Source organism: Gopherus flavomarginatus, chromosome 15 (genome assembly GCF_025201925.1).
Source record: "Gopherus flavomarginatus isolate rGopFla2 chromosome 15, rGopFla2.mat.asm, whole genome shotgun sequence".
NCBI lineage: Eukaryota > Metazoa > Chordata > Testudines > Testudinidae > Gopherus > Gopherus flavomarginatus.
In genome coordinates this window covers 29,103,123-29,117,936 of record NC_066631.1, presented here as the reverse complement: position 1 = coordinate 29,117,936, position 14,814 = coordinate 29,103,123, and the positions used below count along the sequence as shown (strand labels likewise).

The window sequence follows — 14,814 nt, the reverse complement described above, 5'->3', positions numbered from 1 at the left end:
TTATGATGATGAAGATGATGATGAAGATGATTTAAATTTGCAGATGACACCAAGCTGGAAGGGGAGGGTGGGTTGAAAGCACCGTGAAGGGCAGGATTCAAATTTAAAATAACCTTGATAAATTGGAGAATTGATTTGAAATCAATAAGATGAAATTCAGTGAAGATAAGTGCGAAGTGCTTCACTTAGGAAGGAAAAATCAAATGCAGAGCTACAAATTGGGGAATAATTAGCTCGGTGGTGGTACTGCTGAAAAGGATCTGGGGGTTATAGTGGATCACAAACCAAATATGAGTCTGCAGCATGATGCAGTTGTGAAAAAGGCTAATGCCATTCTAGGGTGTATTAACAGGGGTGTCGTATGTAAGACACGGGAGCTAGTTGTCCTGCTCTACTCAGCATCAATGATCCCTCTAATTTTTTACATCCATGTGTGGAATTAATTTTGTTATGTGCACCGATATGGAAGTGATGTGTGGGGGAACTTAGCTCAGCACTGGTGAGGCCTCTGTGTCCAAATCTGGGCACCACAGTTTAGGAAAGATGTGGACAGACTGGAGAGAGTCCAGAGGAGAGCAACAAAAATGACCAAAGGTTTAGAAACCCTGACCTGCGAGGAAAGGTTAAACAAACCAGGCATGTTGAGTCTTGAGAAAAGAAGACTGAGGGGAGACCTGATATGTCTTCAGATACACTAAGCGCTGTTTTAAAGAGGATGGTGATCAGTTGTTCTCCATGTCCACTGAAGGTTGGACAAGTAGTAATGGGCTAAATCTGCAGCCAGGGTGATTTAGGTTAGATATTTGGGAAAACTCTAACTATACGAGTAGTTAAGCTCTGGAATACGCTTCCAAGGAGGTTGCAGAATCCCCATCATGGGAGGTGTTTAAGAACAGGTTGAACAAAGACCTGTCAGGGATAGTCTAGGTTTATTCGGTCCTGCCTCAGTGCTGAGGAGGAGTCTTTCCATACAGCATGCAAACTTCATGCATGTCATATGCATTACGTAACCTTGCTGACCTTGCCAGATCGATCTTTACCAAAACCTCCTAAAACTGGTTCTAAGTCTGATACTTTTCTTCTGTATCCCAGTATCTTTCCCCCTTGTAGCTTCCCTCAACTCTGCTGAGATGCTGCTTGTTTCTAAAGCCAATGGGGCTGATGCACTTTCTGTACACAGAACTGGTATGATTTCCATGACAACAATGTCACATGAGCTGGAAATCTCAGCTACTGAGGCAAGGTAATGCCTGCCTTCTTTTCACTTTTACTGTCAGTGGCAACCACTACAAGTCCCCGCCTCTCCTCAGGGCTTTTAATCAGCCTAGACTCTGCATTTCTTCATGCTACTTGGGCTTTCTGGGTTTAATCAAGGTGGCTATTACCACCTGTCACTCCTGAAATTGAATGCGAACAGGCTGTCTAATCACAGCACTGAGTTTTGAGGTTGACTTTATAGTTTCAATTTTTCCCTTGGACACAACTGTAAATGAAAATGGGCTCTGTGTGTGTGTGTGAGAGAGAGAGAGAGAGATCCCAAATGTGGTGTTTGCTGATCTTCAACACCAGGAGTAGTTCAGCAAAATGGCTCTGAAAGAAATGACAGTGGTCCTTGCCGATAAAGTTCCACAAAGGCCTTTGGCTGGTGATTGGTAATATCCTCAATGAGCTCAACTAGCCATCTGGTCCCTAGGCTGACTCCATGTGCTCTCGCCTAAAAATCTTTCAATTATTCCCAAAGTCTCTCGCTAATTGATCCCCACATTAAAATCAGGTGATAAAAAGGGTGATGAAACACCGACAATAAGCTGTGATTCTGCTGAAACTGTAATACACATGTATCTTATGATGCATAAAAGCTCTGGGTATGTGCTCCTTCCTCTTGTTCTCCTTGAGGAACCAATGCCTGATTAATAGCTTAACTGTATTTAATTCCCCAAAGAATCATTAAAGACAGTATCTGTTTCATTAAACAGATACAGGACAATTCACCTTGTGTAATCATATCACATAAAACTTTGCTTTGGAACCACTCCAGGGATATCATAAAATTAATGTCATGGAACAAAATACTGATTTTAAAGAGCCTTCAGCCCAGGCTGGTGAAAAGCACAGCTGCAACCAGGAGAGAAAGAAAGGATCAGCAGCTGTATTCAGCAAAAGCAGGAGCCAGGAGAGGCCAAGCAAGGTCTCGTCCCCTCCACACGCGGTAGCTCAGATCATTCCAACAGTGGCTTACATGCCCACTGCGTTTGCTCAGCCAGGGAGCTGCATTGGTATTGTAGCCACAGTGATAAGCTCCCTTTAGACGGGTGGATATAGATTCCTCTGCCACTCACACTGGTGTAGATCTGGGGCACTGCAGTGAGCAGAGTCAGGCCAGTTCCACAGTGCGATGTGACCGAGGTCACAGTCTGGCCCGTTCGATTCAACAGGCATAGAAGTCACTTGTTGAGTGAGAGGTTCATAGATTGTAAAGCCAGAGAGGAGCACGGCAATCATCTACTCTGATTTCCTACATAACAGAGGCCGTAGGCCTTCCCTGAATTAATTCCTGTTGGAGCTAGAGTCAATCTTTTAGAAAACCACCCAATCTCGATAAGAACCCACCTCAACCCTTGGTAAATTGTACCAATCATTATTTAGCCCCAAAACATGTGCACTTTATTTCCAGAATACGTCTAGCTTCAACTTCCAGCCACTGGATCTCCCATTATACCTTTATCTGCTAGATTGACATGCCCATTATCAGATGTTTGTTCCCCATGTAGGAACTGATACAGGCTGCTCAAGTCACCCCTTATCCTTCTCAGTGTTCCAAGAGTGATTGAAAATCACATTTATGGTCCAGCAAGCCCTTCCAGACCATCGCAGGTTCTAGCCCACTCAGACAGGTGAGGCCCAAGCACCTTCTCAGGGCAGAGCAGGACCTCGGTCAAATCCCATTGTTGGCAGTGGGGAATTTGTATGTCAAAGCTTGAAACAGCAGAGGGGCTTTCACAGAGATTTCGGCTGTACAAAATGTCACCTTGTATTGCTGTGAAATACACAGTCACCTAATTCAGAGCTCGGTGGAAAAAACCCATCGTGGCATGATGGCACTGATTCAGGAAAGCACTTAAGCTCACTTTATGCAGGTCCTGAAATGCCCTTCCTGATCTGGGGCCTAAAATGCCCTTCCTGTTGGCACTCACAGCCTCTAGAACTGGATTGGCCCTGGAGAGTGAGCTCCTCTTTCGGCCATTGAGGGGGGGTTCCCTCCTTGGGGCCGATGGTGAACCACGTTGGCTAGGGAAGTTGCACTGACTGAAGCCTGCATCGTGGCTGTTTATGCAGTAGAGTGACACACAGAAAACAAGAAGAATCCAGTCACCAGGGTCTGTCTGCGCTGACCAGTGCCTGGATAGAGCATAAAATGCTTGGCTAGAGCAGTGGATAGAGCATACAATGCTTGGAAATGATGCAGAGATCCTTATGAGAAAAGTAAAAACCAAGACAATCCTGTTTCTATTGATCATTTTCATATCCAGCCAAATAGACCTTTCCTTTGTTTGCTTTTAATGATAGGGAACAAGGTACCAGTGGCAGTTCCTGGTCTGCCACTACATAGAGAGACACATGATTTGGATGCATAAATGTAGGCCCCAGGGGTAGGCTTTCCTGGGGGTTGGCTCAGAGGGCACATGCCAAGGAGGATGGTGTGCCCTAGGTACCCTGCTGGAGATTAAAGTCATGTCTGACAAGACATAAGTTGGGTGTCCTTAACTCAGTGGCAAGAGAAAGGCCAATAGCTCGGTCAGGAAAGAAAAACAACCAGTGCCCTGTGTGTGGCCAAACTGACAGTCATTGCTGAGGAAAGGCCATGGATTAAGCTAGGAAAGAAAATTAAATCATCTCTTTCTCGCCATGAAGAATCGCTCCCTCTTCCTTAGGCCTGGAGGTCACAGCTGTGGGAAGAATGAGCAATGCTACAGCTGTGTGTGCTGCACAGGAGGCTGCGTTGATAAGGGATGCTCTCATGCCTTCGGGACTTACTGGGAAATAATGAAATGCCAGCTCAGCCTTTTGTTTTAATCTTTGGCTCTGTAGCATTCCAGACAAAAGGCCTCTTTGAAGGGTGAGCGCTATCTTCCTCCACCTTTCATCTTAGGGACTCATCTGGCCCCCTTCACTGCAATATCTGAGTGCCTCATAATTGTTACTGTATTTATTGCACAAGATCCCTGTGAGGCAGAGCCAGGCTGCTTGCTCCATTGCACAGAGGAGGACCTGAGGCACAGGCAGGCTAAGTGAGTTGCCCGTGGTCACATAGGTAGTGTTGCCCAGTGGATAGCAGACTGGACTGGCACCCACAAGTCCTGGATTCTATTCCTGGTTCTGCCCTTGGCCTGGTAGCAAGTCAATTCTCCTCTCCATGCCTCAGTTTTCCCATCCCTATAATGGGGATAATCAGATTGTCCCTCCCTTGTAATGCACTTTGAGATCCATAGATGAAAAGTGCTAGATAAGAGCAAGATATTATTGTTATTAGTCTATTGCAGGGCATGGACTTGCACCAAGGTTCAAAGGTTGTTACCCTCAAGGAGCTGGCCCACACTCAGGATAACAGCCCTACCACTGCTACCAACATATGGAGTTACTTCTTTCATGTGGTAGAGGCTTGTGCTTTGGTGGTTGACCAGAGTGGTGGGCCCCACAAGGGGAGATGGACTTCAGCCCCACTTGTGACAAGAGCCACTCACCTCCTCAGGTGGGGAAAATGGAGGTGGTGTGACCAGTAGGTCATGTGAAAATCAGGCTTGGGCTATATAAAAGAGAGGCCTGTGTAGGGAACTCCCAGTCGAAAAGGGACCCTGTCAGCTCCAGTGAGCACCTCTGATCAGGCCGTTAAAAGTCCAGTCGGCGGTGCAGCAAGGCTAAGGCAGGCTCCCTCCCTGCCATGGCCCCACACGGCTCCCAGAAGCAGCGGCATGTCCCCCTTCTGGCTTCTCCATGTATGGGCAGCCAGTGGCTCTGCATGCTGCCCCCACCCCAAGTGCCAACTCCGCAGCTCACATTGGTCAGGAACCACAGCCAATGGGAGCTGCTGGGCTGGCGTCTGCGGACGGGCAGCGCACAGAGCAGTGTGGCCTCACCTCCATGTAGGAGATGGAGAGAGAACATGCCACTGCTTCTGGGATCTGCTAGAGGTAAGCACGCCTGGAGCCTGCACCCCTGATCCACACCCGTGGCCCAACCCCCTTCCCCAGCCTTGGTCCCCTCCTGTCCTCCAAACCCCTCGGTCCCAGCCTGGAGCACCCTCCTGCACCCCAAATCCCTCATCTCCAGCCCCACCCCAGAGCCCACGCTCCCAGCTAGATCCCTCACTCCCCCACACCCCAATCCCCTGCCCCAGCTCTGATCCCCCTCCTGCTCTCCGAACCCCTTGGTCCCAGCCCAGAGCACTGTCCTACACCCCAGACCCCTCATCCCCAGAGTCTGCACCCCCAGCCGGAGCCCTCACATTGCCCCCCACACCCCAACCCACAGCCCCAAGCTGCAGCCCCCTCCTCAGTGGTCAGCCGTATAATTTATGGGGACCTAATGGTACCAAGCAGGAGATCAGGGACGGGGGGAGGGCATGGTTTCACCACTCTCATTCCATTGCTGGAGAGGGAGAGTGGGCTGGAATGTGAGCTGCCAAGTGAGAATTGGACCCCAAAAGTGCACAGCCCCAAATACACCTACAGCCGACCTTGGCCGATTCTGCAGTTAGAATAGTTTGGAGAACTAGCTGGTATATTTCCCGCCACTCTTTCCCCCTCAACCCTGAGGGGAAAAAAAAATCACATGTAGTAAAAAAGAAAAATCTGCGCTAGTGCCCCTACTCCAATTCCCTCTCTGCCTCTCTCCTTTCCGCTGCAGAGATTAATAGAACACACATGAATGCCAATTGCAATGAAAGCAGCCTTTCTTCACTGCACTGTTTCATAGTTATTGACAGAACCATAACTCTGCAATATTAGGTCCTGTGTTTCTAAGCCTGCTAGGGCACTAAGACATATTTTCCCATTTTTACTGGGCTCTCTTGTACTCTGGCACTTGCAATCGGCAGTGCGACTGCTTGGCTAGTCCCTCTGAATGGGGACTGCTTTGGGACAGGTATCCAGGAGTGGGCAGAGCTGAGCGAATGATTTCCAATAGATAATTCCTATGACAAATTTTGCCTTCTTTTCAGTTTTCACCATTGTTATATTGATTCTCTATTCAGATTTATCAGTGAATTTCTGCAGAGAATAATTTTTGCTCTGTGGGTTATTCGTTAAGAGTTTACTGCAAATATTCAGAATGGGCAGAGGCCACTTATTTCCCACTTCAGCCCTCAAACAAGGGCTTAAGTAATGCCGAGGCACTGCGTGCTGCCCCCTCTGCAGACGGATATAGTGCATCTGGTTTGCACTGCGTTGACTAGTCACTCTGAATTCTGGTTTTGTCCTCTGCTGGGATGAGTCCTGTACCTAAGCAACACAGCGCTAGTCGCAAATTCCACGAGCAGGACAGTCCACTAGGAAATGTTGCTCTTCGTGAGTATTCATGCTGGTAAAGATGAGGTGCTTGAACGTTCATGGAAAGTGAACTTGAAAGGTTTGCAGTTCTATAGTTCCACAGATTTCCAGGCCAGAAGAGATCACTGTGATCACCTAGTCTGACTTCCTGCCTAACACCGGCGAAAGATTTCGCCCTCTATTTCCTGCATCGGACCCACGTCTTGTCATCGATCCATTGTGTACTCTTTAAAAAGCCATCCGTTCTTGATGTAAAGGCATCGAGTGATGATGGGGACTTCACCACATCCCTTGGCAAGTTGTTCCACCAGTTAGTTACCCTTGCTGTTAAAAATATGTGTCTTATTCAGAGCACATGGTGGTTTATTTTGACTTAAATCCAAATCGAAATTAGTTTTTGCATTGGAGAGAATATTTGTGGACAGATTTTTCCCACCTTCTCCTCAGCTTTGTGTGTTGATTGTTCTAACACCTCAGATAAGCTTCTCCGAGGTTTCCTCTCTCCACATTCTCTGTGCAGCATAATTATTGCTACTACGATCAGTAAATCATGCTGAGCACTTTACCCAACTGGCACAAACTTACACAGAGAATATCTGGAGCTGTTGGCTATCCCAGACCAGTATGTTACAGGAAAAGGTTTCAGGGGTGGGTACAGTGTGGGGAGGCATGAAAATATGCACATGCTCACTGGACCTGAAAACCTGCCCACGTGTGCATAGTGAAACCTGCAAATGACCCCATTGGTGCAGATCGGGGAATGGCCTCCCTGGCCACCTATTGATATTTACCCTTCCCTGAGCTACACAAACTGGACAGAGCTTTGCGGGAATTTTGTCCCCTAAATATCAACAGTAGCTGGAGAAATGGACAACTGCCTTTGTCCTGTATCCTTTTTAAGGAGCCATCAAGTGTAGATTGGTGTAATTCTGATCTCACTTGCATGGAAGTAAGTCCAAGAGAACCCCAGTGACTTCGGTGGAGTCGCTCTGGATAATTGAAAATAAAATCCAGCCTGCTATCTCTGACAGTCATTTGAAGGAGAGCAGCAGATGGGGCTGCCTGGATGGATATCCAAAAGCCCTACCGCTCACTGTTCCGGACAGCACTGCTGTCAGCACCCTCAGCACAGAGACCAGGGCATGGAGACACATACTCCAAAGAAAGACTCAGCACCCTCTCATGCCTGTATTCCCTCAGCCTTCACATCAGTCCTAGAGAGGGGCCTAAACTGCTAAAATGTAACCCCGGAGGGAAGCACAAGATGGGCTGTGAACGGCCCCAGACTGAGGACTAGATAGTGACTTGCTTCATGTGCCCTCAGGGAGGGATATGACAGAGCACAACCCCCCTTACACACCTGCGTGGGCTACCCAGGCCTTGCTTCCTGGACACACAAATCCCAGCTACTCCCCAATGGCACAAAAGGGTGAGGAGTGGACAGAAACGAGGCTCCACTCTTCCACCTCCCGGGCCCAGGTGAGCTGGTGTGAAACGGGGTTGTGATTTGTTACTGGCCTAAGTTAACAGCAAATCGCTACTGCCCTAGAGCCAATGGGGAAGCAATTCCTCCCGGGACGGTGCCCCTGACGCACCACCTTGTGCTCAGAGCTGGGTTGAAGAAGGCAGAATCTTTCCCCAAGTTTGGTTTGCAGTCAGCACTGGGGTTTTGCTTTGGGCACTTCTCTGGTATTGGTGGCATTGCAAGGAGCAGAGAGAGAGAGAGAGAGACTGCATTTCAGTGCACGTGGCAATAATGAAATCCGGGCACATACCAACAACACAAAAAGAGATCCCCTTAAATAAACTCTGAATTAAGGGTAGCAGATGTTCAATCAAGCTAAATATTTTAACTCTTTCCAATGAAGTCAATTTCACAACAGCAATTTGTAAATTGCTATAATTAACAAGCATCCACAATATGTGTCTGTGCATGGATGGGAAAGGTGCTTTCTCCAGAGCAGCTGGGTGTGCAGAATTAAAAGCCTGCGACTGATTTGTCTAGGGGAGGATTCTCTCCTGCTGGGGCTCCTACGTGGAATGTCCAGTCACTCAGGGGGAAAGATCATCAAGTCGGTATTTTATGGCATCATGCTGAAGCAATGCTCTGATAATAGCGATGTCGGCTAGGAGGCCAGGCCCCTTTCTGAGAGCAACTCTGGCTTCAGAGGGGAAAACCCTGGAGCATTTCTCCTTCATTCCACCAAGCAGAGATTCAAGGCCATGTCGGAGCTTATCTCGGAAAGCGAGGCCTCCCAATGGGCTCTTACAAGCATTTAAGTCCCACGGGTTGGTAGAGTATTGAAATCAGGCTGGACTTGTGTAAAAGCACTGGGTGGTACCTGGATGAAGGTGCTTTTGCCTTAATGAGCTACTTGTTTGATTTAACACCACAGGGAAAGGCAGCCCTTGCAGGGACATACTCTGTTTCCTGTTTTATCTCAGCACATAGGAAGGCTGAATTGAACAGTCCAATGGGAGTGATGGTGTCACCCTCTGCTAACACCACTGTTTAAGGGATCATGTTCCAGATGGAGGAGGAGTAAATGGCTCTGATGGGTGTTTGAGATCCAGCTGCAAAAGCTGCTGTTCCAAGCCTACTGCAGCCCAATGAGTGTTATCTCGATTGTAACATGAGTTAAAAGATAGGGACAATCAGTCCCAGCATCCTTTCTGTCTGCCTCTGCCAGCCAAACCAACCAAACTCTATGCACCAAAGCTGGGCATAACATCTTTTCTTTGACAGTTTGCCCAGATTAAAGGCTGAATTCCCTTTTTCCATATCTAGTCCCCCTTTGAGTTTGCTCTCTTGGTGAAATTCCCCTCTGTGCAAAATATGAGCACAAAGTCTCTGATCGTGTGGTAAAAGCTGTGGAATGAAAATCAGAACTCCGGGAGGGAGAGACCTGGGAGAATAGTGGATTTTTCAGTTTGCTGGTAGTTCTCAAAAATGAGGAAAAAAATTGAACCGAACATAAATGGTTTTGAAATTTTCAGTGAATCAAAAAGTTTGAGAAAGAGAGTGAGAGAGAAATCATTCTGGGTCAAATGAAATCCTGAAGTGAAATGTTTCATTTCTACATCAAGCGTTATTTTAAAATGTGTCTGAATGCATTAAAAGAAATTTGATGCCAATTTCAGAACAAAAAGCTGTTTCAATCCAAAAAAATCAAAACATTTCATTTTGAAAATGTTGAAACAAAATCATAAGACTTTTTGAATGTTGGGGTTTTTTTTTCTCAACCCAAACCAGTCAGTGGAACCGTCACAAATACACAAAGCGTTTTGGTGTCCCCAAATCTGCATTTTTTTACTGAAAAAAAGTTTTGTCTAAAAATGTCACTTAACTCTACTGCTGGATTCTAGTTCCAGGTCGGTCACAGGCCGACCACCTGCTGTGGGCTGGTCACCTCAGTGGTCTGTGCCTTAATTTAGAGATCTGTAATAGGGAGCTGATTATGCCTCTGTACTAAGTAAGGGCAAATACTATTATTGTACATTAAGCTGCTGGCTATGAGAAGTCATTAGTTCCCTTGCAATCTTGTCATGTCCTCTGCCCTCATGTACTGTACACAGATGTTACAACTGTCAACTGTACTGTAGCACAGCTCTGAAAAACACACCCAAAGGGAGCATTGTGTATGTTAGCCTCAGTCTTTTCTTCATCCCCTGGCTACTAGAGGGCAGGGGCATGCATAACTCAGCCTGCATGCAAGTTACTCTGCATGTTTGAAGGCCCTTTCGGAACAAAAAGTCGCTTCAATCCAAACAATCGACAGGTTTCATTTTGAAAATGCTGACACAAAACACTGAGACTTGTTCCGAATGGGTGGGGTTTTCCGGCCAACCCAAACCAGCGAGTGACACTGGCACAAAAAGTATCGCGGTAACGTGCCTACCTTTGCCTTTCCAATGTGCATGAGAAGCAAATCCGATGTGACCGCCGTACTTCCGATTGAATTCAGCCATCAGGGCTTTGTATGGGTTCCGGATGAGCAGTATGGCTGAATCAAAGGCCTCGATTTCCTTCTGGCCACTTTCGTGGGTTTTGATGCAGATTGTCCTTCCACTTCGCCAGTGATCCCTTTCCCCTTTGAACCCTTCCCAGAAAAATAAACAGACACATGAGAATAAGTAAATGCAAAAATAATAATAATAAAAAAAAGACCAAAGAAAAGAAAACAGCAAGCAGGGAGAAATCAGATTGCAAAATATATTTGGATGAAAGCAGCTGGCAATTTAAAATATATTTGCATCCGCGTTCCAGATGGAAATAATTCATTTGCTTGGATTCTGAGCAATTCATGTTTTATTTAGCACAGTGCCTGGTTACCCAGTGCAATGATCCGGTGGCTCAGCACACAACCTTAGCTTTAGTCCTACTGACAGCAGTCAGAGAGTGTGGCCTAATTGTTATAGAAGGGGATGAGGAGTCAGGAATCCAGGTTCTAGTCCCAGCTGTTTTGGACAAATCACTTCAGGGCAGATTAGCAATGTAAATCAAGAGTAACTCCCCTGGAATCTCTGCAGCTGGGAAAATTGGGTGACCGTTCTCTCCATGCCTGAGCCTCTCCCATCTGTGAAATGGGATGATGATGCCTGTACTTTACTAGACGGCAGAAGGCGCTGTGAGATTTAGTTTATCGATGCTTGCAAAGCCCTTGGAGATCCCCATGAGGCAGGTGCTGTAGAAGTGCCAAGCGTCTCTAACAACAGCTGCCCCACTCTGCGTCGATCTCAGCCTGTGTGTGCCGGGGTCCCACAGCTCGCTGATGTGAAAGCATGGGGCAGCAGTGGCCGTGTTCTCCGGGCATTCCGAGGACTTCGTGGGAACATGCTGCTCATGTCTGGATTAGCCAAGGTCAGTAGTTGGAGGCGTGCTAGGCAAAGGGCCAGCTGAGGGGCTGAACTGTCCCCCTAACTTGCCTCACCAGGGGCTGAACCACAACTGCGGTGACTCTCAGCGAGATCTGAAGCCTCCTCAGTGGTCAATGCCATGTCTAAAGAAGCAGCAAAGAGTCCTGTGGCAGTTTATAGACTAACAGACGTTTTGGAGCATGAGCTTTCATGGGTGAATACGTCAGAAGTGGGTATTCACCCACGAAAGCTCATGCTCCAAAACGTCTGTTAGTCTATAAGGTGCCACAGGACTCTGCTGCTCTTACAGATCCAGACAAACACGGCTACCCCTCTGATACATGTCTAAAGAAGGGGCACTGAAATCCCCCATCATTCCCAGGGCTCCCTGGAAAACAGCACTTTGGGAGACTCCCCCACTCCAGTCAACAAGGACAGGATGTGTCTGGATTTCATGTCCCCAACAGGGCTCCAGGTCCAGACTCCTGAGTTCTTTTTGGCTCCTTCACTGACTCACATGGCTACCCAGGCAAATAACTTCCTCTCAGTTTCCTCATGTATAAAAGGAGGATAGCGATACTTAGCCAGGTCTTTGCATCCTGTGCACAGGTACACACCAGGTGGTTCAGGGCCAAGGATTCTCTGGTGTCTCTGGCTTTGTGCAGGTGCAATGAATTTCACCCCTTGTCAGAAGAGCTGTCTGCACACAGATCGATTTCTCAAATCTCAGCTTTCCTTGAGGTCTCAGTGGCAAACAAGCTGGCATTCACTAGCCTTCGCAGGCTATTTACAGCATTAACCAACATACCTGAGCCCTGGTCTGAATCTGAGGGTCAAGAGCACTTTTTTTAATATAATCTTCCTGGCCCTGGTGTTTACACTCACCCAGTAACTCGGTGGTGACTCGTAAAGTGAGAAATGACACTTGACAGCCTGTTATGGGAGCGCTCAGAGTGCCCATTAATGTCACCGGCCTTTGCTGTTGTCTGTAAATTGGTTTCACTCGTCTGACTTTTAAAGCTGTCTGTTTATATATATCAAAAATTCAGCTTGACCATGTCCCCTGTGCACAGCCAGTGAGGCACCACCTGTGTTCAGTCTGGGGCAGGGTGGGATTTATAATAATCCCTCCACCCCCATATCTCTGACTGAAGATTTCACCCCTGCACACTGAGGAGAGCAAGGGCACGCTCACAGGCCAACTGATTGAACTCCTGGTTGGCCAAGTCTAGAGGTGGCCATCGTGACACTACCCCTGAAGAGTCCAGTGCTGAAATCCAGCCCTGTGCAGCAGGCCAACATGAGGTTCCTGCACCGCTTACTTTAGCCTGGTTTGGGGACATTAAGCAGTGTAAAAGTGTTAGGCTGGTTCTCTGCAGAGGCCTCAGTTTTACCCATGGCCCGTACAATGTCTGGCTGGGGCTTTCCCCAACACCTGGCATCTGTTACTGATCCAAGGTGACTCAGCAGAGCTTCTATAAGGAATAATTTGTCTTAAATACATTTGAAGGGAGCAGGTGTCTCCGGGCATTGGGAATAGGCTACCGAGCTCTCCACCTCCAGGTTGTGAGCCTGATCCTGGCTGAGTGACTAAAAGTCATTATACTGCCTACGAGAGGAGAGTCAGTGGAGTCAGTCCACTTCCTGCTGGCCAGGTGTCCAGAGCAGAATCGGTGCTAACTACAGTCTGGGGAGGGCAGGAGTGCTCGGGGGTTCCTGCAGAGCAGAAGCCATGGCCCAATGTGTGGCTGCCGAAATCACTTTGCTGTGCATCCCGTGCCATCTCCTGGGGCTACGATTACAATAACAAAACCCAGCAGCAAACTCATTTTGGGAAGACACAGGTTTCCTTCTCCCCGCTGCTCCGAACTCTACTTATTTTGCTGCTGAGCACACAGGGCTGTGGCCTCACTTTCTTAGTTCACCGGCTGCAAATCCAACTGAGCAGCCAACCAGCTTGCACTCAACATGCTGAATAGCCTCATCTCAATGACCCGCCCAGCTGTATGAAAAATACACACACCACGTCTAAATAAACAGAAAAAAAAAACGTCGGCAGATGATTCAAGCTAGGGGGAGAGAGAGGATGTAAGTAGATGTCTTACATCAATTATAGATGTGTAATTTGCTTTCCTCCGTTAGGCTGTACAACATAGCTACATGGTAGCTAATCTACTAGTTGCTTGGATACATTCTAGCCCAGTCAGATGAATAGGAAGCCCAGAATAAACATGGAATACTGTTTGACTTTTAGCCAGCAGAACAAAATGTTTTGTATCATTAGTGCATAGATTTTGTTGTGTGTGCTTTTTTTTTTTTTAAACTGAGTGGGATAAAGATGTTTAAATAAACTGCTCTAATGAACGAACCAAGAACTCAAGAACCATTGCGCAAAGGAGAACGAGGGGATGGGCATTGGTTGACGTAAGTGAATATGTCGAGTGCCTGTCTGGAAACTCTGTCATGCTGTATCAGCTACAGCTATTGCAATGACATGTCAAATGGGTTCCACAGAATTAAACTGAGCTCAGCGTTTCGATACTGAAATCATAGAGAATCTTGGAATGTATTTGAAATAGACTTCTCATGGTCTTGATTTGAGCAAGGTTTGGTAAGGTAAAGCCTACCAGGGAAGGTCTCTTCTAATCCTAGGAGTGACCAGTTCTAGGCATGAGACTAGACTCCCTGTAGTCACAGGTTCAATTCCTCACAGGGTCAGCTTAGCCAGTCATACTTCAGAGGCACGTAAACTGAGTACCATGCAGTTTGCTAGCTGTAAGTCTTTCAGATATCATCAGGATCCATGGACATGAAAGAATCCTGGAGGTATTTTCTTTTGGAGCTTCATTAGAACATAAAAATTACCAGACTAGATCAGGCCAGCGGTCCATTAAGTCCAGTATCCTGTTAGCTGCACTGGCCAGCAATACCTGCTTTAGAGGCAGGTGCAAGAAATCCTGCAGAAGGAACTGACCAAATAACCTTTTCACAGAGAAGTTTCTTCCTGACCCCCATGAGAGGTTGTCTTATGCCCTGGAGCATGAGGGTGTATAACCCTTCCAAATGTCTTCTTTTGTAACAAATAACCATATTATTTCACTTTGGATACTATTGTTAGCCATATAAATGACTGTGCCTTCAATGAATCCTACTAATGTCTTTGACTCAATTATTTCTTATGGCAAAAAGTTCCACGGCTAATTGCATAAGTGCATGAAAACTGTTCTTCCTTGTGTTGCCCTCACTGTGTTCTATAGCTTGTCCGATAAGCTATTGCTCCGTCCCTTTCAGACCTTCCCTGCGCTAAGCACAGCAGCGGCTCTTTATCGCTCTAGCCAAATCATACTGTCATCTTTTACATCCTCAGGGCAGTGTTGCTATTGTCCTTCTGGGGGCTATAGAGGCAGAGTGA

General features: G+C 47.1%; 1 protein-coding gene across 3 annotated transcripts in view; it reads right to left on the bottom strand.

Annotated features, from left to right (window-relative positions):
• WSCD2 (WSC domain containing 2) overlaps nucleotides 1-14,814 on the bottom strand; it is a 148,068-nt gene that overhangs the window by 4,703 nt on the left and 128,551 nt on the right. For all 3 annotated transcript variants that reach the window (XM_050924211.1, XM_050924213.1, XM_050924212.1), the window contains one exon: nucleotides 10,445-10,645. In XM_050924211.1, the coding sequence (XP_050780168.1) occupies nucleotides 10,445-10,645 (201 nt within the window). The remainder of the gene's footprint in view (nucleotides 1-10,444; nucleotides 10,646-14,814) is intronic.